We start from the raw sequence: 21,568 nt of genomic DNA, 5'->3' as shown, positions 1-21,568 counted from the left end.
CTTAGAACTAAACCAAAATATTGGAAGTCATAAAAGAATGGACTTTGCTTTGAACAAAAACAAAATTCTCTTGTTCCTATTGGATCGGGAACAAGAGAAGGAAACAAACCTACTAATCCATGATCATTTTTAGGAGCAACTAACAGATATTAATTGAATTCTATTTACATAACACATTAGCAAAAGATGATCAAGACTAGTAACAAAAACACCAAAAAAATCCCTACAAAAACTCCCTTATTCACTGGCTGACGGATCACCACCACCGTCGTCACCCGATGTAGTGGCAGTATCAACCGGCCTTATTTCCTCCAACTGCTGCAAAACCTGCTGAACCTCTGGCCTCGAAGCTGGTGAAGGGTCAACACAATGCAAACCCAACTTCAAGGTGTTGAGCAACTCATCACCAATAGTTGACGCATCCTTCATCAACTCTAAGTCAAATACCTCATTAGTCCACTCTTCTTTAACAATGGACGCCACCCACTGCGGCAAATCAACACCGTTCATTGCTTCCCCGGGTGACTTCCCGGTCAGTAGCTCCAAGATGATCACCCCTAGACTATACACGTCTGTTTTCGTGTTTGCTTTCTTGAGCTTCGACAGCTCAGGGGCACGGTATCCTAATGCTCCTGCAGTAGCAATCACATTTGCTGCAGCTGATGCTGTCATTAGTCTTGATAGGCCATAGTCTGAAATTTTGGCACTGATATTATCATCAATCAGGACATTGCTTGATGTCAGGTTGCCATGAATTATATTCTCATTGTTGTGAAGGTGGAAGAGTCCCCTTGCCATTCCTTGTATCATTCTCATTCTTGTTGGCCACTCTACTCTTATGTCTGACTCTCGAACTGCAATCGAAAACAACATATTATTTCCCAATCATAAAACCAATATTTAGAACAAGGTTTAAGAATTTAATTTGCTTACCATGTAAGAAGTTTGCAAGGCTTCCATTAGGAATATAATCAAAGACAAGAAGCTTTTCTCCTTTAGGGCCTAAATAATAAGCTCTCAATGCCAAAAGATTAGGGTGTCTAATTTTGCCAATTACATTAACTTCAGCTTCAAATTCCTTCTGCCCTTTTGTAATCTTCTCTCTTAGCCTCTTCACAGCTACTTGACTTCCATCCTCCAATGTAGCTTTATAAACAGTTCCATATGTGCTCTTCCCCATAATCTCAGCTGTAGCACACAAAAGATCATCTGCTGTAAACACCATTGGACCATCAAAATGAACCAGTTTACCTCCGGTCTCGCCTGTCTCGACTTCCGGCCCGCCAGACGGGCCTCCCTTCTCGGCTTGTATAGCCCTCCCCGTGGCAGCAGTACCCTCTTTCTCTTTTCTTGACACAGCCCTTTTCCTGATTAAGCAGAAGAGTAGTATGCAGCATAGGATGAGCATGACTACAAGGAGAATACCTGCTGTTATCAGGATTATGTCTTTGATACTCATTTTTCGGCTTTTTTTCGCTTCTTCTTGGATGCCGAAAGAAGGAGATGGTGCTTGTGAAGGACATGGTGATGAAGGACTAAACCCACATAGTTGAAGATTCCCAATAAAAGAGCTTGAATTAAACTTTTGAGAAAGTTTATTAGGAACTGAACCAGAAAGGTTATTGTATGAGACATTCAAGAAACTAAGGCTTAATAGATTAGAAAGTGAAGTTGGGATTTCTCCACTGAAGTCATTGAAAGATAAATCAAGCTGTTTGAGGGTGGAAAGATTGCCAATAGATAGAGGAATTCGGCCCTCGAGTCGATTCCTTCTAAGGCTAAGCATAGACAAATTATGAAGGTTACCTATACTTTCAGGCAAATTTCCTACAAATTTGTTACTCTCTAAGTTCAATGTGTTTAAAGTGGATAAACTTGAAATACTACTAGGAAGACTACCCTTAATAAAATTATGAGACAAATCCAATGTCTTGATATTAGAAAGTTTTCCCAAATCATTAGGCAAAATCCCAGATAGATTATTGTATTGAAGAGAAAGAACAGTAAGCCTACTTGAACGAGTTAACTCACCCGGTATAGGACCTTGCAAGGAATTATAGCTCAAATTGACCCAATAAAGCTTAGTAGAATTAGCAATACTAGGAGGGATAGTTCCTGTTAAGAAATTATGGCTAAGATCAAGGGTTTGAAGCAAAGGACATTGGCCTAATGAAGCCGGAATTGGACCGGAAAGGCGGTTATTAAAGAGCTGAACACCTCTAAGATTAGGAAGAAGGCCTAATGAATATGGGATTGAACCACTAATGAGATTATCATGAAGACTGAGTTTCCTAAGTGCTTGAAATTGGATAATTTTATCAGTAATTCTACCTCCTAAACCTTTCCAAGGAAGCTGAATTACAATAACTTGACCTTGTGCACATTTAATTCCAGCCCAACCACCAGAACAAGCACCAAAACCACTATCATTCCAACTCCTTAAAACCCCTTTTGGATCAATTAACTCATTCTTAAATGCTTGTAAACCTTGATAATCAGCTTGTGTAATCACCACACCATCCCACTCTTTCTCACTTGTAACTTGTTGACATAAAACCATCAACAATTGACCCAAAAACACCAACTTCTTGTAATCCAACCCGAAGCCGATACCGGAAACTTGGGATTGTTTCTTCCATTTTCCCTTCTTTTTCTGAGTTGTATTCAACATTTGAGTAAATGGGTATTTCTTAAAATTTGAAAATGTTGATGGGTTTTTGTTTTATTTTATTTTTGGGGTTTTTATTTTGGTGAGGAGCTGAAAATGACTTGATGAAACAGGGGATGAAACAGAAAAGAGAGGGCTTTGTAGTTTTTTTTTGAGTGTCATAGCAGCACGTGAGGAGAGAGAAAATCTCGTGAAAAGTTAAAAAACCCCGGGACAATCTGTCAGGTTTGTTAATGGTTCAGAGGCGCCTCTCAACGGCTAGTTTTTTTCATCTCTTTCTCTCTCTAAAACAAAAATTAACAAGTTTCTCTCTCTTAAATTTACTACAAAAATGTTGAGAAATGAGCTCCACTTCTTTTAATCTTTATATGAACCCTAACGGCTACTTTTTCTGGTTTTTGCATGGCTTCATTTAAGAGCTTAAAAAGGGAACTTTTGGGGGGATTATACGAGGTTGAATCTCAACAGTTTTTTTTGTGTCATTTTGCTGTTCTTTTTAACTACTTTTTAAACTTGTAACAAACTACTTTATTATATAATATTCTAAAATACTGAGTTTCAAAGTCCTAGATGTTAAGGTTTGGGATAATGACATTAAGCTTAAATTTCAGGTGACAAAATATATAAGTATGATTTTAGATTCTTAGCTAGGCTTATGGACAAATGATCTAGAAACTTGAGATTGGATGGTCGTTATCTTGTTTGTATATTGTAGGAATAGTGGTCCAATATTTTTTAGTTCTATTTGTATGAAAGAGTAAAATTGATGGAATATAATATTCAGGTTTAAAGATAGATGGGTGTTACACCTTTTGTTGTTCTATCGTTTGTACTTTATTTCTCCCGATCTTAACCTAGTATTTATAAAAGCTTATGATCACGAAATATCATTTATTCCATTATTTTTATCTGGTGTTTTCATCACCTATTGTTGGAGTAACTTAGTCAAAACATTACTGAATCCGAATTAGTGTTTAGTGTAAATTGCAAGGGTGTGTTTCTACTATAGCACAAACAAAATATCGATGACATTATGCGTTGACACCGGCGGTTCTTTTGACATCTATTTGAAAACAATAGCAAATACGAAGTATCTAAACCTAGTCTATAAAAAAGAAAACCATAAATTATTAGAAGTCATGTGTCATCTCTCATTTCATCCATCAACTTCTTTTATTGTTTATTTGTTTTACAACTTCAACGCATTATCCCCTTTATCTTCCTTATTCAACAGCAAGTTACCAATAGCCTAATATACACATTAGGCTCTTCCACTCCACCCTAAACATTCAATATTAATTCAACATCCTGTCAAAAAAATATACTCCCTCTGTCCCTTAGTACTCGACCTGTTTTGACCGGGTACGTTTGCCAATGCACAACTTTAACAACCAATTTCTTTAACTACATATTATAAAAATTTATAAAAATATTAATATTTTGAAAATTTATATTAAGATGAAGCCAACAATATATTATATACTAACATTATTTTCATATACTAGAAATAAAATAGGGTCAAAGTGAATTATGTAAATAGTGCAAAAAGTCAAAACAGGTCAAGTATTAAATATATTAAATCAACATAATTTTTTAAAATATTTTTTCAACATTCAAATTACGTCTTTATTTAATTCACATGTTACCAAAAATCACAAGTCCCTACTAATCTATACCTAATCTATACCTAATCTATTTATACCTACTATTTAAAAAGGAAAATCATACATGATTAGATGACACATGTCATACCTCATCTTTCATCCATAAATTTATTTATTTATTTCAATTTATCTTTTTGTTATGCAAATTTATTTAAAACTTCAACACCTCTTCTATTTTATCTTACTCATTCAACATCAATTCACCATTTACTTCATATATTCATTCAACATCTTCCACTCTATTTCACTCTTTAACACTAAATATTAATTCACCATCTAATTTTATACTCCCTCCGTCTCAAATTAGTTGTTACACTTACCTTTGCACAAAGATTTAGGTAATAAGTGGTTGTTTGGTTATCAATTGTTATTTTATTGAAAAAGTAGATGTGGTAGGAGTTAGTGGATATTTTTTTTAATTGAATGAGAGAGGTTGTAGGGACAAAAAAAAATTATTGGGAAGAGAAAGACAATATAATAATTGTGGGGTCATTCCTAATTTAGAAGTGTAACAACTAATTTGGAACGGACAAAAAAAGAAAGTGTAACACCTAGTTCGGGACAGAAGGATTAATTTTTTTCAACTTTCAACTTTCACCTTTATATGAATCATATATTTCCACGACAATCACAAGCCCTCGATAAAATTAACAATTTAAAATACGGCTTAAGAATCATGTATTATATAATTGTCCCGTTCATTGAACGTGCTCAAAAGCTAGTTAAGCTTCAAAAGAAAGTTGAACAACCAATATCCGCTCTTTAAACGGGCTCAAAAGCTAGTTATTTTACTAATAAAGATATAAACGAGGATTATACTCAACGGGATCGTAGCGTTAGATTTTATGGTACTCCATATTTCATTAAAGCTAATTATGGCTTTTCATTAAAGCTAATTGTGGTGTAGTTTTTGACAAAGGTACCAAATTAACGCTTCAAAGTACTCCTTTAGTCCTTTTGGTTCAATAGTTTGAGTCGAACACCTACGTTAAACCGTTACTTTTTAATGTCAATTCCACTTTGTGATTTAAATTTTATCAAAATTTGTTGGCACTAACATTGTGTTTGGATACTAAGTTAACTTGGAAATGTGAGAAAACGTAAAATTATGAAAATATGTAGAAAAAAAAAATCTGAAGAAATAAGTAGAAGTCTCTAAATTTTATTTTGTTTGGCTAATTATTAATGAAAATTGAGGAAATTGGAATATCACATAATTTTCACTTCTTTAATTTATTTTTCACAGTTTTTTCATCACTTTTGAGGGGAAAGTGTGGAAAATAAAACAAGTAAAATATAACTAGTTGATATTCACACATTTCATTTTCGTCAATTTTCCATTTAAATTACCATACAAGCTAAAATTAAGGAATTCTCCTATTTCTATAACTTTATCCACTTTTTTCATTAAACTATAGTTCCCAAACACACTGTAAGTTAAATAAGTTTGAGCAGTACGTGTCTATCTATATTATATGAGTAAAATTCTATTAAATTTTGTTAGGTTAGGTGGAGTAGTTGTGTAGTGATGGCCATGGGCCAAAAGTAAACTAGCTCGTACGTGTTAGGTTAGGTTACCCACTTACCGTTATATGAATGTTTGATTAAAACCTCAAGATTGATTTAGGTACTTACAAGACTTAGCTTAGCTAGTTTATGAGAAACTAATATGCCAAATGGAAACATGAAAAACCTTAGACGAAAGAAGCTTTTTTTTAAAGTTGACGATACAATAAAAAAATGTTTAATTCTGTTTTACATCTAAAACGATAATATTAATGATGTCTTGACCTACTAATTAAGATTGATACTATGTATAAAAAAATATGTTGTAAGCTCAAACCCCCAATGGCCCAATGCATAATTTGTGTTCCATGTCATTTGATATCCATAAATGAAAAATACGAAGTACGGTTAACTACTTCCTCTGTTCTTTTTTAAATGACACAATTATTTAGGCATATTTGCCAATGTACGATTTCAAACATTAATATTTTCAATTATGGATAAGAAAAAATTATAAAAGTTGATATTTAAAAACTATTCATTGAGATGAATCTAACTAGACTCCACACGCCTATGTTTTTTCTTATGTATAAATCACAAAATGAAGTCAAAGGAACTTGTGTAAATAGTGTCAAAAACCTAATTATGTCATGTAAACAAGAATGGATAAAGTATTACGAACTATTTTTAGAAAGGTCACAACTTTATTCGGACCTTTTATTTGCAACTACTATTTCACGATAAATGGAATATTGTTTATTCGATCAAATACACAAACATCAAGATGATAAATCATTTATGAAAACGGGGCAGCTTTTATATTAGGCTAGATGGTGATCTTGTATGGTTGTATAGTCCATTCATAATTTATATGCCCGTACAAAGGTTGGTCTCTCAATTAAGTCCATTTATTCGCCGTGCCCGCAAAATACATGAGACTACGAGGCCACCAGAGCCATCCCCATTCCCCACCCACCTTGCTTTAACATGCGACTCGTTTTGACCCATTCAGTAACCACTCCTTAAAAGTGACCCTTTAATGACTATCCCCATTCCCCGCTTTTACTTCGTACCAATTTTTATGTAACCTGCTCAATAACCAGGTCTAATCCCCATCCCCTTTTAAGCTGATAAGCTCTTACAAAGTTATGACAACAAAATAATCTAAATGAAACACCTGAATATATGATATGCATAGGGCAAGTCCAAATTCCAATCTTTTAGACTTACTTATTGACCCACATTGTATAGCAAGGCTTTTTCTTTTGCTAAGAAGAACGACTTTATTGATCAGGGGCTTCTCGTTCGCCACTGTTAATTAGTAGGAGATGATCGATTATTGATTTTGGCACACCTCTACATTCCAAAATCAATATTTTGTGTACCGAAATCACTTCCGTTGAACCCATAAGGTACCAACTACATTTTCCAAATTGGTGCGCAATTGTATGATAAGGCTGTCACTAGGGTGTGTGTTGAAAGCTTGAAATTGGATCAAGTATTGAACGAAATTGGGAACAACAGTTTAGCAACTCTGCAGTATAAACTGAACTTCAGAGAGAGAAGTATATAGAGAGAGAGTATTCTTACAACACAACTTAATAATCCGTAGTAAGCTAATTAGGAAAAGGAGAGCAATCCTATATATACTAGAACAATGTAGTGATGGCATAGCCAATAAGAAGGCTGCCATAAACTATCAACCAATAAGAATGCAAGAGCAAGCATGTTGTAGGAATGCCAGTGTGGCATACTTGTAACTGAATTCAGTTACATGAGGAGTAATCATGTGTGAGCAAGTCCATCTTTGCAATGATGTGGCTACGTGCTTGGATCCTCTGAACTATAGCTCGCTGACTCGTTATCTCCAACACACCACCCCCCCCCCCTCAAGCTAGGGGTTGCAGAAAAAACTCCTAGCTTGGACATAAGCTCTTTAAAATGAGGAGATGGGAGAGCCTTAGTGAACACATCTTCCAACTGAGAATGAGTAGGGAGGTAGGTGAGCTGCAGTAAGTCTTCAATGACCTTATCTCCAGTGAAGTGGCAATCAATTTCTATGTAGTTTGTGCGTTCATGAAACACATGGTTTTTTGCAAGATAAATAGTTGATTGTTTGTCACAGTGAAGAGTCACTGGTTTTAAGTTAGTTACACCAATTTCTTCAAGAAGTCTGACAAGCTAGGTGACCTCTGATGCAACTGCTTCCATGGCCCTGTATTCAGTTTCAGAGGAACTTCTAGAGACAATCCCTTGTTTCTTGGACTTCCATGAGACGGTTGAATTTCCAAAGAGTATTATATAGCCAGTGATAGATTTTCTTGTGTTGGGGCATGCTGCCCAATCACTGTCTGAAAAAGCTTGAAGAGTCGGAGAATCTGAAGCCTTGAGAAGTATAGCTTGGCCTGCAGTGCTTGCCACATATCTAAGGACATGTTGCAAGGCTAAGACATGTGGCATTCTAGGCATATGCATAAACTGACTCAGTAACTGAACAGAAAAACACAAGTCAGGCCTAGTGTTAGTGATAGTTCAGTAGGAACACTTGACAAGAGGGGGGGTGAATTGTTTCTTGGGAACTTGAGTAAGTTTCTTGCGGAATTTAAACAATAAAGAGACTGAGAACAATGAGCGAAGAAAGATATAAAACGGAGGAACCTTCTTGACCCTAATCAAGAAGAACCTCACTACTCTTTTGTATTAATGCAATAACTCTATTACAAATACACTCTTTAACTCGAGTTCCTCTCGAACACGAGTTCCCCACAGCAATCCCCTTCGATTACTGTGCTACTCTTTCTCTCTCTGACTTAACTCTAAGTCGCTCCTTTTCTCTTTGACTTAACTCTAAGTCACTGTTTCTCTCTTTGACTAAACTCTTAGTCGCTCTTTCTCTCTTTGACTTAACTCTAAGTCACTCAAGGATCACTCAATCCTTAAACCCAAAATACAATTTGATATAAAACTCTAGTACGTAATAAAGCTTATAATAATAAGGAACTCAAGGAACACTCTATTTTGCCAACTGACTCTTTTAAAACGTTTAAGCTCTTTAAGATAGATTTTGTAGAAATCAGTTGTGTTTTGAAAAGCCAAAACTCTTCTCCTTTTATAGGAGAGTTTTACCTAAGGTTGGGTACCCATGTTCTCCTCAACTACCCACTAACAGTTACTGCTCAGTAACATGGGCATAGTTGGAGAGAAACAGGGAGACCAAATCAAAACACTAAATGCACGTTTAAACAGAAATACGTGGGAGAGTTTTAAGGATCATGGAAAATCTTTTGCTTGAGAAACAAGGAGAATGAAAACAGAATCCTATGTTTACATTTATTAATTAAATTCATTTTATTTATTAACAAAGATTTTCCAACTTAAAACTCTTTTATAATTACAGTTAATATATTTCAATTTAAAACGTACCAAAATACTTAGGTTCCTTTCGTTCCAAATTACGTATAAACAATATTAAATACTTACATAAATCCTAAACATAAACTCATATGTTGTAGTCTTCATGTTGCACCTTTAGAAGCTTCACTCGAAGTCTTCCCAATTTGTTCCTTCTCTGGAACATCGAGGATCCACATAATATATGAGGATCTCGCCTTAGGAACTCGCCTAAGGATCTCGCCTTGCTTAATGATTATTTCTTCAATGTAGTGTCTGACATGGATCAATTACTTGCTTATATTCCACGTTTGCTTAGTTTATCCAACTCAGGATCTCCTTAACTTAGCATTATCCCTTCAAGGATCTCGGAACCTATTATGCAACATAACTTAACCAATTGTCAGGAGTTTGCTTTGTCATCATCAAAACTTTAGGGTCAACAGTTAGTCAAGAAATTCAACTTGCCAACCAATGTTCTGTAAACCTCTGGTGTATCATAAACCAACCCTCATCTACATAGAGTTTAGTGTTGATAGGTAGAGGTGTAGTTGTTGCTTTGTGTACATCAAAACCAGAGTCTGACAAAAGTGACTTAGTGAACTTTTTTGTGTAAGAGCAACTCCATCTGACGCATAACCAACCTCAATACCTAGGAAATAACTCATTATACCTAGATCTTTGATACTGAAAACCTCATCTAGGTGTTTCTTCAAGGCTGTAATAGTAGGGAGATGATTTCCAGTAAGTAAAATGCCATCCACATACACAGCTGTTGGAGTAATATGTTCTGCATCCCTCTTGATGAATAAGGAATAGTCATTCTTCGATTGAACAAAACCCCGAGTCTTCAATTCTACATGTAATTTAGAAAACCATTGTCTAGAGGGCCTGCTTCAAACCATACAGTGATTTGGTAAGTTTATAAACTTTGTTCTCTAGATTTGAGATTGCTTCTGGCATTTTCATATAAATTTCCTCATGGAGATCACCATGAAGGAAGGCATTGTTAACATCCAGTTGAAAGACAAGCCACTTCATACTGGCTTCTAGAGCAATTATGCACCTCATTGTGGCCATCTTTTCCGCAGGTGAGAAAGTTTCTTCAAAGTCTATTCCATACTGTTGTGTGTGACCTTGAGCTACTAGTCTTGCTTTGCATCTTTATAAAGAGCTATCTGCCCTAAGTTTGACCTTGAACACCCATTTGCAACCTATAACCTTCTTCTGATTGGGTAGAGTAACAACACCCCAAGTATGATTTTCAAGCAATGCTTCAATCTCATTCTCCATAGCCTTGACCCATTCTGGTTTCAAAATAGCTTCTTTATAGTTTCTAAGTTATGTGAAAATGTCAATACTAGCCACCATTGCATGATGACTCCTAGATAAACTGTTATAGGACATCAAGTTACACCAATGTGCAGCAGAGTGACAGTGGTAATCATTATGGTAAGAAGGAGGATTGTGTGTTCTTGTACACTTTCTGAGAGTGGGAGTTGTGTGTGTATTATCTGAGAGATCAAGAGTGATATTATGTGGGATATGGAGTAGAAATTGAAGAAGATTCAGGTGAAGAATGAGGAGTAGAGAGAGGTGGAGAAGAGAGTGAAGAAGCCTGGTTGGAGTCTGAACTCATAGAATGATCAGGATTGGTTTGAATATGAAAAATGAAAGGGGTGTTTGGATCATGAATGACAAGAGTGTGTTTAGGAAGGAAACTATATGGAGGAAACTCAGCCACAATTGTATGATCAACTGTAGGTAAATTTCATCCTAAAGAGATGTCACATTTCATGTAGCAGTGTTCTCCAACACAAAGTTTGGCTCTAGGATGAAATTTAGCTATGTTGACTTTATAGGTAGAAACATATCATAAGCAATCAAAAGCTCTTAAATGTTCATAAAGAGGTTTATCTCCATGTAGCTTCTCATATGGTGTGATGCCTCCAATGATTTTCAAAGGCATCTTGTTTATCATATATGTAACACCCAAAATACACTCTCCCCATAATATTATAGGGAGTTTGGATTGGAAATGTAGTCTAGTAGTTTCCAACAAGTTCCTATGTTTTCTTTCAACTACCCCATTATGTTGTGGTGTTCCACTACAACTAGTCTGGTGAAGTATACCTCTGTCCAGCAAAATTCTTTTCATATCTCCCTCACATAGTTCTAGGGAATTGTGATCTTACACACAAAACTTTAGTATTGAATTGTGTTTCCACCATATCAGAAAAGATGTAATCACAGGCACTGCATCATTCTTGGATTTCAGTAAATGAGTCCATGTAGTTCTTGTAAAATCATCAACTATTGTAACAAACAAAGTACAACCATTGTAAGTCTTATTTTTATAAGGACCCCAAGTGTCCAGATGTATCATTTTAAACATCTTATTGGTCTTAATGCTACTCATAGGAAAAGAACTTCTAGGTTGTTTTGCAGCAGGACATATTTGACAAATATAATCATTATTTTTGGACTCTGACAAACTACTAATGATAATCTTCATCTTATTGAAAGGCATGTGACCAAGTCTTAAGTGCCAAACCTCTGCATCTTTGTTCTTTGAAGTGGAGGCTACGAAATAGGTAGTTGATGCTTCCTTATTGAGTTGTGATTGACTTGACTCCACACCGTATAACCCTGATCTCACATTACCAAGAACCTGTGGCCTTCTCATTAAATGGCCCTACGTATCACTTATCAGCTATAAATGAGATAGTACACTGCCTGGCTTGACACAACTTATTCACAGATAATAAGCTGAAATTCAGGCACATGTAACACACCCTTCAATTGTATACTCTCATTTATAGTGATTGTTCCCTTGTGATGTATTTCTACCTTTCTTCCATCAGGGATTGTGATATACTCATTAGTATCATTAACAAGCTCATAATTGTCAAACATGCTAAGGCTAGCACACATATGATCTGATGCACCAATTAATATCTAGCAACCAACTAGAGTGTGAGCATGTAAGAAAGCAATATGTATTACCTATACCATGAAAGCATGACCTGAAATTTCTCCTTCCTCTGCTGGAATATCTGTGTTGCTAGGATTTTCTACTTGTTGATAATCTGCCATATCATCATAATAAGCCTCATCTGAATAAGCAACTGCTGCAGTTTTTTATATCATTCTTAAAACCTGTGAAACCTGGTGGAAATCCATGTAACTTGAAGCATCTCTCAGTGTTATGCCCATTCACCTTGCAGTGATCACAAAAGTAAATGAAAGGCTTCTTGTATCCAGTTGATTTGTTACCTCCAGAATGATTACTATACTGATAAGTATTTCTCCCATATGGTTGTGACTTCTAAGCTCTGTAAGGAGTGTAGTTGTTGTTTCTGTTATGGTAATCATTATACCTTCTCCTATCATCACCAAAAGCATGACTCTCTGACTGATGTGCTGGTGTAGCAATTTCTCCTTGCCTTTCTTCTTGTGCCAACATTCTGTAAGCATGAGAGAATGTTGGAAGAGGTTGCATCATTAACAGATTACCTCTAGTTGTGGCCAAATGCTCCCCTAACTTCATCAAGAACTGCATCAGTCTCTGATCTTGTTGCATCTTGAAAATATTCTGTGTCAGATTACATGTACACAAATTGCAAGTACAAGATGGTAAAGGATATTTTGCACTCATCTTGTCCCATATAGACTTGATTTATGTGAAAAACTTTGCAATATTTTGTGTGTCCTCCCTGTGTAATGTCAGCAGCTTGTTGCTCTAAAGAGTAAAATTGTGGTCTAGAAACGAATCCTTATCTTTCCTCTAGATCCACCCATATTTCCCTTGTTGTATTGAAATACAACACACTTTTGGCTATAGTTGTGTCCAAATTGAACAACAGGCATGATATCATCATATCATTGTATCTCATTCATGCCTCATAAGTATTATCTGTAGCATTTGGTTTGGTTATGACACCATTAACAAACCCCAACTTGTTCTTAGATGACATAGAAATCATCATACTCCTTCTCCAATCTCCATATCCTTCTCCTTTGAATTTTATAGGAACTAATTGACTAGTTGCATGTATTATCAGTAGGATGTAGGTAAAAAGGTGATGCAAGATTTTGATTAGGTGGTAAGGTTGGTGGTGTTGGTTGCTCCATTCTGTGCAGATTTCAATGAAGAAAAATATATTCAAACTCAGAAATGAATATAGGAAAGGAAATTTGTGCTCAGGTTATCAACAACTTCACAACTTCAAATATTCTATCTACTGTAGAAACTGATTCTTATCACAAACTCAATCGAATTCAGTAAAGAACATATCAAACCATAGCATAACTATTTTCAGTAAAAGAAGAATTTGAGGATGAACAAACCTGAAAGGATGAAAACAGGACTTTACTCATATTACATTGTTGAAATTAGTTGAAGAAATTGCACCCAGATCTGAAATTTACTACTCTGATACCACGTTGAAAGCTTGAAATTGGATCAAGTGTTGAACGAAATTGGGAACAACAGTTTAGCAACTATGCAGTATAAACTGAATTGCAGAAAGAGAAGTGTATATAGAGAGAGTATTCTTACAACACAACTTCATAATCTGTAGTAAGTTAATTAGGAAGAAGGAGAACAATCCCATATATACTAGAACAATGTAATGTCGGCATAGCCAATAAGAAGGCTGCCCTAAACTATCAACCAAAGGAATGCAAGAGCAAGCATGATGTAGGAATGCCAGCGTGGCATACTTGTAACTGAATTCAGTTACATGAGGAGTAATCATGTGTGAGCAAGTCCATCTTTGCAATATTGTGGTTGCGTGCTTGGATCCTTTGAACTCGCTGACTCATTATCTCCAACAGTGTGCAAACCAGGTTTGGTTAACCGACCATGATTTATTTGGTTAACCGTTAGTTTTAGGTCGTCATGTTCTTGACCCTAAACCGTAACCATAGAGTCGGTTAACCGATAAATACATTAACTGGCAAATCGGTTACCTGGAAATTTCGGTTCAGATTGGTCTGGGTAATGGATATTGAAGAGTAAATAAACTTTTTTGCAAAAGAATATATGCATGCATGCAAGAGAGTAGGCCAAAATTTACGTTTAGTGAGACTCACTTGGTATCTTTACCGGGGGGACTCATCGATAATGTCCAACAAATCTTACACAGTTTATACGGAATACCATTAGTTCTAGTTTTGTTTACTGTGTTGTCTTGCACCAAAGTAAACCTGTAATGTTATTTTAATTTATTTTTCAATTTTTGTATTGATAGTGGGGATGAAATTCCAAACTAAACGTTACATCAATATTTAGTAATAACGTTATTTGTGTTGAGTTTTGTACCTATCAAGTATCAACCATATAGAAGTGACTTCAGTTCAGATAGATTATCCGTTTCCGTTCAGGTTTTCTAATGTTCCAAAAAAGCTGATCCTAAACCTAAATTCCTAAAATTTTGGTTCAGGTTTTCAGTTTTTACGTATGGTTTTGGTTTCTCGGTTGTTTTGCACAACCCTAGCTGTTACTGACTCACTAACCTGCTTATTTGGCAACTTTTCTGGGAGGTACCAAGTCACAGCACACTCTGCTAACAATCAAAACTCACTGAGAGTAAAACGACAGAACCAGAACCTGATTCCAGTTTGCTCATTTACAGATAGTATCGACCAATATTACAACTTTCATGACCAACTGATTTCGACAATAGACCCAGGAATTTAGCTGATTCTACATTCGTGGTTAGTTCATTCGATGGCAAAAGTCGTTTTGTGGATTCAGAGTGCAGGAGTTTGCCTTTCCGGTCTAAGAAAACAAACTCAAATAGTGGTGATCCAACTCCTGCTCCAGTCTCTCTGCAGCTGGGATAAATGGTTACCTGCCTGCTGCTGCTGCTGACAACATCATCTATCTAAAGAAGCAACTAAGAATGTTCACGGTATTGTTTTCCCACAAGTTGGTATGTATTTTCAGAAGCTAGAGTTTAAAGTTCATGCAGGAGATCACCGATAAAAAGTAGGGCGTAGTACCCTGACATAATGCAGGCCTTTGCATATCAGCTAAATCATTATTCTGCCATGAAATATACAAGCAGTATTCAAAAAATGTATTTGGTAGCTCAAAGGTTCCTCATAATTTCTGCTCCTCACATCACAAAACCAGAATCAACTGGTAGGGAGTAGAGGGACTAAGCAGATCTACGGAATACAGACATGTTTTGCAAGTTTAACAACTGCAGTTATCAAGAAATACACATATTGTTTGGCCTCGTGAATTTTGATCTATCCAAACAAGAACATGGATGCGCTCATTACAGGAAAAAGCACAAGTGGAATTTCAACCGCTTCACCAACTATAGATCCATATAACTCAGAGGAAGCAATCAATGTTATCAGCCCTGCTATCATTATTCCTTGATTAATCGTTCTTTTAGCACAAGGCATCCTAAACTAAAAAGCATCAAGTACTGAACTCAAACTACATGAATATAAGATAATTCAACGGACTGCATTAGCATAGTGAAAAATATGTTCGATGTTTCGAACCCCTATGCGGCTATGCCCACAATTTCATATAACTTGCCATTAACTCTGTTCTATGTTTTCAACCCCTATGCCCACAATTTCAAAAAAAATAAAATTACGCACCTGCATAGCACAGCAGTTATGCTATCTCCTAGACAATTAGTCCATTCATGACTAGTTAGGATAACTCAGCTGTGTTGCTGCCAAGATGATGATATATGCCAAAGATCCTGCAACACTTTGGTAGCCCCACTTGGTAATTTCTTGCAATTTTCAACATGAGACAGTTTCCCAATTCAAAATACCAAACTGCGATAAACTTCCCTCCAACCAACTTAATGGAACACTACAGAGTCACTAGCCAATTTGTTAACAAAAACGAGATAGGATGCAGTAAAAGGCAACCTGCAAGAATAATCCACCATACCATACATCATAAGAAAGAGAAAGCCAGTCCCTTGTAAATTGCCCCAACTCAAAAATCATGTAACGTCTTCCCTCATCACTTTATTCATGGTTTACTTCCGATTCTAAGGCTCCTATTCTCACAAGGGAAAGCACCTCCACTTTTGCGACCTCTAAAACAAAATCTGCCAAATAAAGGTACATAAATTCCTTCCTTATGCTACCCCTCCCCCTCCAAACCCAAAATTTTACATCTCAGATAATGCAAGGTAGGATTCTGCATAAGCTAATCAACGTAATAGACAAATTGAAGAAAGAAAGTCTAACAAAAGACCTCAAGAAAATGGCAAATGTGGCCATGAAAGGACTGCATTCATTAAATGATATTTCAAACATATTCCAAAATCTTGCACAGATTTAAGCATGCTTAATTTCCAATATTATGGGTTCAAGGCTCCAGCTCACAATAAATAACACCGCATGCATACACTTCATGATCACATTTAACTATTTAAGTCCAATTGCAATACTAATGGAGAGTTGGAGACTGAACCCCGCCAGCTACAACCCTTCACTCCCCACCCACCCCACCCCACCCCCTCTCCCAAAAAGGGTCCATGTCAGATGGTGCATGGTTGAACGCTGTATAACTTAATCCCAAGAACCAAAATTTAAGGGAAACTCTTCAAAAATTAAACCCCTCATGGATATGGCAATATCTAACCATAAAAGGGATTCTGAGTTTTTTCATCAAATGGCATTTTCTGTGAAGGAGACTAAACTTGTCTTCTTGCGACCCGATAAAGAATACCATGCACAATTGTTTCATCGTCTATCTACTCAGTTCATTAGATGCACTCTCAACGACAGGGTTAACCAAGAAAGTGTCCTCCTTGAGTTGGTTTTAAGCAAATATGAAGACAGGGCATATCATGTCAACTACTAAGTTCATGCCATCTATGAGGTATTGAGGAGCACATCATGCCATCTATGAGGTATTGAGGTGCATAACATGGTCGACAACGACCAGAAGTAAATCCATTACGTTTAATTACTAGCTCAAGCATAAAATCACATTTCCTAACCAACCAATTCGCTATATACATCCAATTCAAGGAAAAGAAACAAAAATCAAGACCTAGTTCAACCACTCTAAGTGAATTTCACATAAAAAACCTCCCCATGGAACTAAAAGTTTTCGGTAACTACAGTGAAATACAATGTCATTTTTTGGTACAACACAATCTCCCAACAAACACTTTCTCTTAAATTCATCCTTCAATTATGTAACTAGTAAGTACAGCAGTAACTATATAAGATTGAGTGTAAAGTAACAAAGAATTCCATCCAAGCATAAACATTGTCTCACCGACAGACCAAGGATTGAGTTCATCAAACTAAAAGAAACTTCACTTCAACACAGAACAAGGACATCATAATCATCAGTTAATAAAATTTGTGAACAAACTTTTGACACTAATCTTCTCAAAAGTGATAATATTGAATTCATCATATCATAACTACTTTCAGTAAAAGAAATTACATTTGATTGCTAGCCAAGGGATCAAAAGAAAATCAATTGCAAAATATAAAGATCTACATTTTTCTTGCATTAAATTCAGATCATCATCCATCAAAAGTAGCTAGCTACCCAACAAGAACAAAACCCTAACCAAAGAATCCCCCAATTCCCCCCTTAAATATCAGATCAAATCAAATCAAGCCAATACCTCAAAAATCAAATCAGACTCTTCCAGCAACAGCGGATCCCGCAGCGGCGACGGCGGCAGAGGAAGCAGTACCACCGAGGAACGACAATAACCCAGAATTGGGACCTTCCTGATCATCTAAGAACAGATCTTCAGGAACCCTAAAAGCTCCATGAACAGAGACAATCCCAACCCCAATCAAAGCAGCGGAAATCAACAACGACCCGACACTCGTCAAGAAGATTACAACGACGGTGCAAATGACGAGGATTCCAAGCATCTCACGATCGGAGAAGGTGCGACCAAAGAGGATGGCAGGCTGATCGGAAGGGCGGAAGAGATAGAGGAAGCACCAGGCAGCGAGGAGAGAGAGGAGGACTATGAGAGAGAAAGGGTGGGAGATGAGTGAGAAAGCGAGGACTGCAGCGAGGAGTGAGAGGTAGTTAACGCGGAAGTAAGCGGCATTTTTACGGATGCGTGAGAAGGCATCGGAGAGATTTTCAGGGCGGGTGAAGGCGGAGCGATCGAGTAGTTCGTACCAAGGGCGGCGTTGGGCAAAGGTTTGGCGGAGGGAGGTGGTTAGCCGGGAGATGAAGCTGCGGAAAGCTGGAGTTGTGATTGTGGTGTTGTCATTGGTGGTGGTTTGTTGGGTGGTCATCGGAAGTGTCGCCGACGACGACATTGCCGGCGGTTGGGAAGCGTTAGATTTGGTTGGGTTTTGGAAATAGGAGGATTTGGGGAAATGAGGGGGTGAAGTTGGTTAATCAGATGGTTGGGTGATATTGGCCAATTGGGTGATTGTGTTTACACGGTTGTCGGTGAGGGTCCCATTTATAACATCCAACATGCATGTTATGATTCGGTGATTCGCCGTGAGTACACATAGTCCGCTCGTCAAATCGGTTTATCAGACGATTATGGGTTGAGAATAATCGGTTTGGACAATTTCGGATATATTTTACAAAGAAGTATTGTACTCATGCGGATTGAAGTGTAAAGTTTTTTCGATTCACTTCAACTTTTGTCGGATATTGGTTGAGTTGAGTCAGTTTTAACAACTCTAGATATGATTAATAGTTTTGATTTTAATTGGTAAAATTAGAAATGAATCCTCACACAAGCAGGGTTGAATATGCATTCAAACTAATTTTCAAATACAATATGATCAAGAATTAAAGATCAATTCATTACTTCTTTTTTTAATTGATTGTTGTAGAAATGGTGCATGGACTTTTTGTTATAAAGTCTCGTTACTAATCAAGTCGGTATTATGTATACATAGACTTTTTGTCTTATTTGAGTTATTTCTTTATGTAATAAAGTATAAATTAGTTTAAACAACTACTTTCTTCGATCCCTTGTGTTCTTCGGATCCCATTTGTAATCGGGGTGAGAATTAAGAAAGTTGAAATCTTGTAACGGTTGGGTGTAAGAGAAATTATTAAATAAATAAGATACATTATAGCTACTCTATGACTAATGGAAAGAGAGATAAACGAATACATAAATAAAGTAGCATTATACTTTTGCAAATTCTCACTGATAACAAACTATCTACCACTTTCTCTAAAATAGCAACTGAAATCTAAATTCTCTCTAATATAACATTTTTCACTAATTTCAACCTAGTTAACCTAATTATGGTTAATCATGGTTAACTCATTCCCTCAAAAAATTCTAGGTTATAAAACCAACAAACCCTCATTTCGGCCTTTATGTTCTTGTTTTTCCTGTCATCCTCTTCCATCTCTTTCCTCGAATTTTTTTCCTGAGTTTTCTTAATTCTTTTTATATTCAAGTTCGTTCATTCTAACCCCCCTTCATCATTTCTTTTCAACTTCAATTTTTGTTTTGATTTCTATTTTCGGAGCAAGTTTTTGGTCAAAATATAAAGCTCGTAATTGAGAAAGCAGGAAGATCGTAATCTGAAGATCAATTTTCTGTATTGATTTTTCTATTTTACTAGTTTTTACCTCTTTAGAGTATATCTGATGGCTTTAATAATTTATGATTCATGATTCTCACCCTCTAATAATTCATGACAACACATAATTCAACCAAGTTTAATAATAACATAAAATTTTAACAAAAGAATCTCTTGTCGCTCTCTCCTCCTCTCTCCTCCTCTCTCCCTCTCTCCTTTCTAGGGTTTACTTTCTTGGTCATTATAGGCCAAAAATAATGTAATTTCTTCGGAAATCAGAATACTTTCGACCATGATCTCTTCATTTAATTCAATTATTGTCTCTAAAATTCAATAAATTTTCACCATATGGGCGGAGTTCGTCCTTGTGCGTTAGTCTCCCTATGGTGGAATTAGTTTTAGTATGTTTGGTTTGTCGTTCACTGAATTTATGTAAAATTAGTTCGTTGGTAAAGTTTTATTCGAAATCGCAACAAATATCAATTTTTCGAGTACATCCAGATGAATCAAGAAATTATCCTCACGGCTACAACAAATCGTTAGACCCTCTCTCTGAAAAAGGTTGCATGTTCCAGCGTTATAAACGGAAGACGTTCTACATTGCAAGATCTATTCAACGACCGTAGTTTTGATGAAAGAAACCTTTATTTGATTCAATTTGTCATGTATTTGTTAGATTCATATTTCTCTTATAGATGTCGTATGACTCTTTATTAATGAATTAATTTTTCTTTTAAAAAAATAAAATACAAGTAATAACATAGGTCCATAACAATACATATCATAATTCAATCAAACTAATCCCACCCCTCTTAAATAATCGCATATAACCCAATTTAACACAATTAAACTTTCAAAACCCGAAGTACATGAAACCGAGGAGGTGATGTAAGAAAAAGCGAAGAAGTCGATGGCGCGGTGTGTTGTAGAAGGCAAGGAAAGAACTTCTCTTTGGGACGTAGGACTTGGGAGGAGAAGGAAAACGACGCTAATGAATTATTAGTGAAGTTGGTTGGGAGAATTTACTATAGTAAACATAGGTTCATTTAGTAAATTTTACTGATACTTAACCATAGTCAGTAGTAGATTGGTTAATTAGGTCAAAATTAGTGAAATAATGCTATATTAGAGAGAAATAAGATTCCTATTGCTATTTTAGAGAAAGTGACAGAAATTTTGTTACCAATGAGAATTTGCAAAAGTATATTGCTACCACAGAGAATTTTCCAAAGATTAAACAATGAGAATAACAAAAAAGAACCCCAATTCGAAAAATGGGAAAAACTTTAAGAAACAGAGGGAGTATAATGTATATCCGTGAAAATGTGTGGATTTACTAGCACCTATATTTAATTGATTTGGATACAAAACTCGAAGTACATGAAACCGAGGAGGTGATGTAAGAAAAGGCGAAGAAGTCGACGACACGGTGTTGCAGAAGACAATAAAAGAACTTCTCTTTGGGACGTAGGACTTGGGAGGCTAGAAGGAAAATGACGCTAATGAGTTATTAGTGAAGTTGGTTGGGAGAATAGACTATAGTAAACATAGGTTCATTTAGTAAATTTTATTGATACTTAACCATAGTCCAGTAGTAGATTGGTTAATTAGGTCAAAATTAGTGAAATAAGATTCCAATTGCTATTTTCAAAAGAAAGTGATAGAAATTTTGTTACCAATGAGAATTTGCAAAAGTATATTGTTACCACAGAGAATTTCCCAAAGCTTAAACAATGAGATTAACAAAAAGGAACCCCAATTCGAAAAATGGGAAAATTTTAAGGAACAGAGGGAGTAT

The 21,568-nt window shown here is 36.1% G+C and overlaps 2 protein-coding genes across 2 annotated transcripts; both read right to left on the bottom strand.

Annotated features, from left to right (window-relative positions):
* Positions 1–30: 30 nt before the first annotated feature.
* On the bottom strand, positions 31–2,982 carry LOC110795151 (probable leucine-rich repeat receptor-like protein kinase IMK3). Its single transcript, XM_022000135.2, has 2 exons — positions 934–2,982; positions 31–854 (listed from the first exon to the last, which is right to left on the bottom strand). Exons 1-2 carry the CDS (start codon positions 2,669–2,671, stop codon positions 238–240), a joined length of 2,355 nt encoding a protein of 784 aa, XP_021855827.1. The 5' UTR covers positions 2,672–2,982; the 3' UTR covers positions 31–237.
* A 14,637-nt stretch (positions 2,983–17,619) lies between these two features.
* On the bottom strand, positions 17,620–18,650 carry LOC110795152 (PRA1 family protein B2-like). Its single transcript, XM_022000136.2, has one exon. The coding sequence runs from the start codon at positions 18,526–18,528 to the stop codon at positions 17,881–17,883; it is 648 nt and encodes a 215-aa protein (XP_021855828.1). The 5' UTR covers positions 18,529–18,650; the 3' UTR covers positions 17,620–17,880.
* Positions 18,651–21,568: the final 2,918 nt, after the last annotated feature.

This window comes from Spinacia oleracea, chromosome 1 (genome assembly GCF_020520425.1).
Source record: "Spinacia oleracea cultivar Varoflay chromosome 1, BTI_SOV_V1, whole genome shotgun sequence".
Lineage (NCBI taxonomy): Eukaryota > Viridiplantae > Streptophyta > Magnoliopsida > Caryophyllales > Amaranthaceae > Spinacia > Spinacia oleracea.
Note: the sequence above shows the minus strand (reverse complement) of the source record. Positions and strands in the feature narration are given on the sequence as shown.

Bases quoted from the DNA above. Each gene is read 5' to 3' on its own strand.
- LOC110795152 (XM_022000136.2), bottom strand. From the start codon at position 18,528: ATGTCGTCGTCGGCGACACTTCCGATGACCACCCAACAAACCACCACC.
- LOC110795151 (XM_022000135.2), bottom strand. From the start codon at position 2,671: ATGTTGAATACAACTCAGAAAAAGAAGGGAAAATGGAAGAAACAATCC. The intron at 855-933 runs GTAAGCAAATTA...TTTCGATTGCAG, and splicing joins CCTTGCAAACTTCTTACATG to TTCGAGAGTCAGACATAAGA.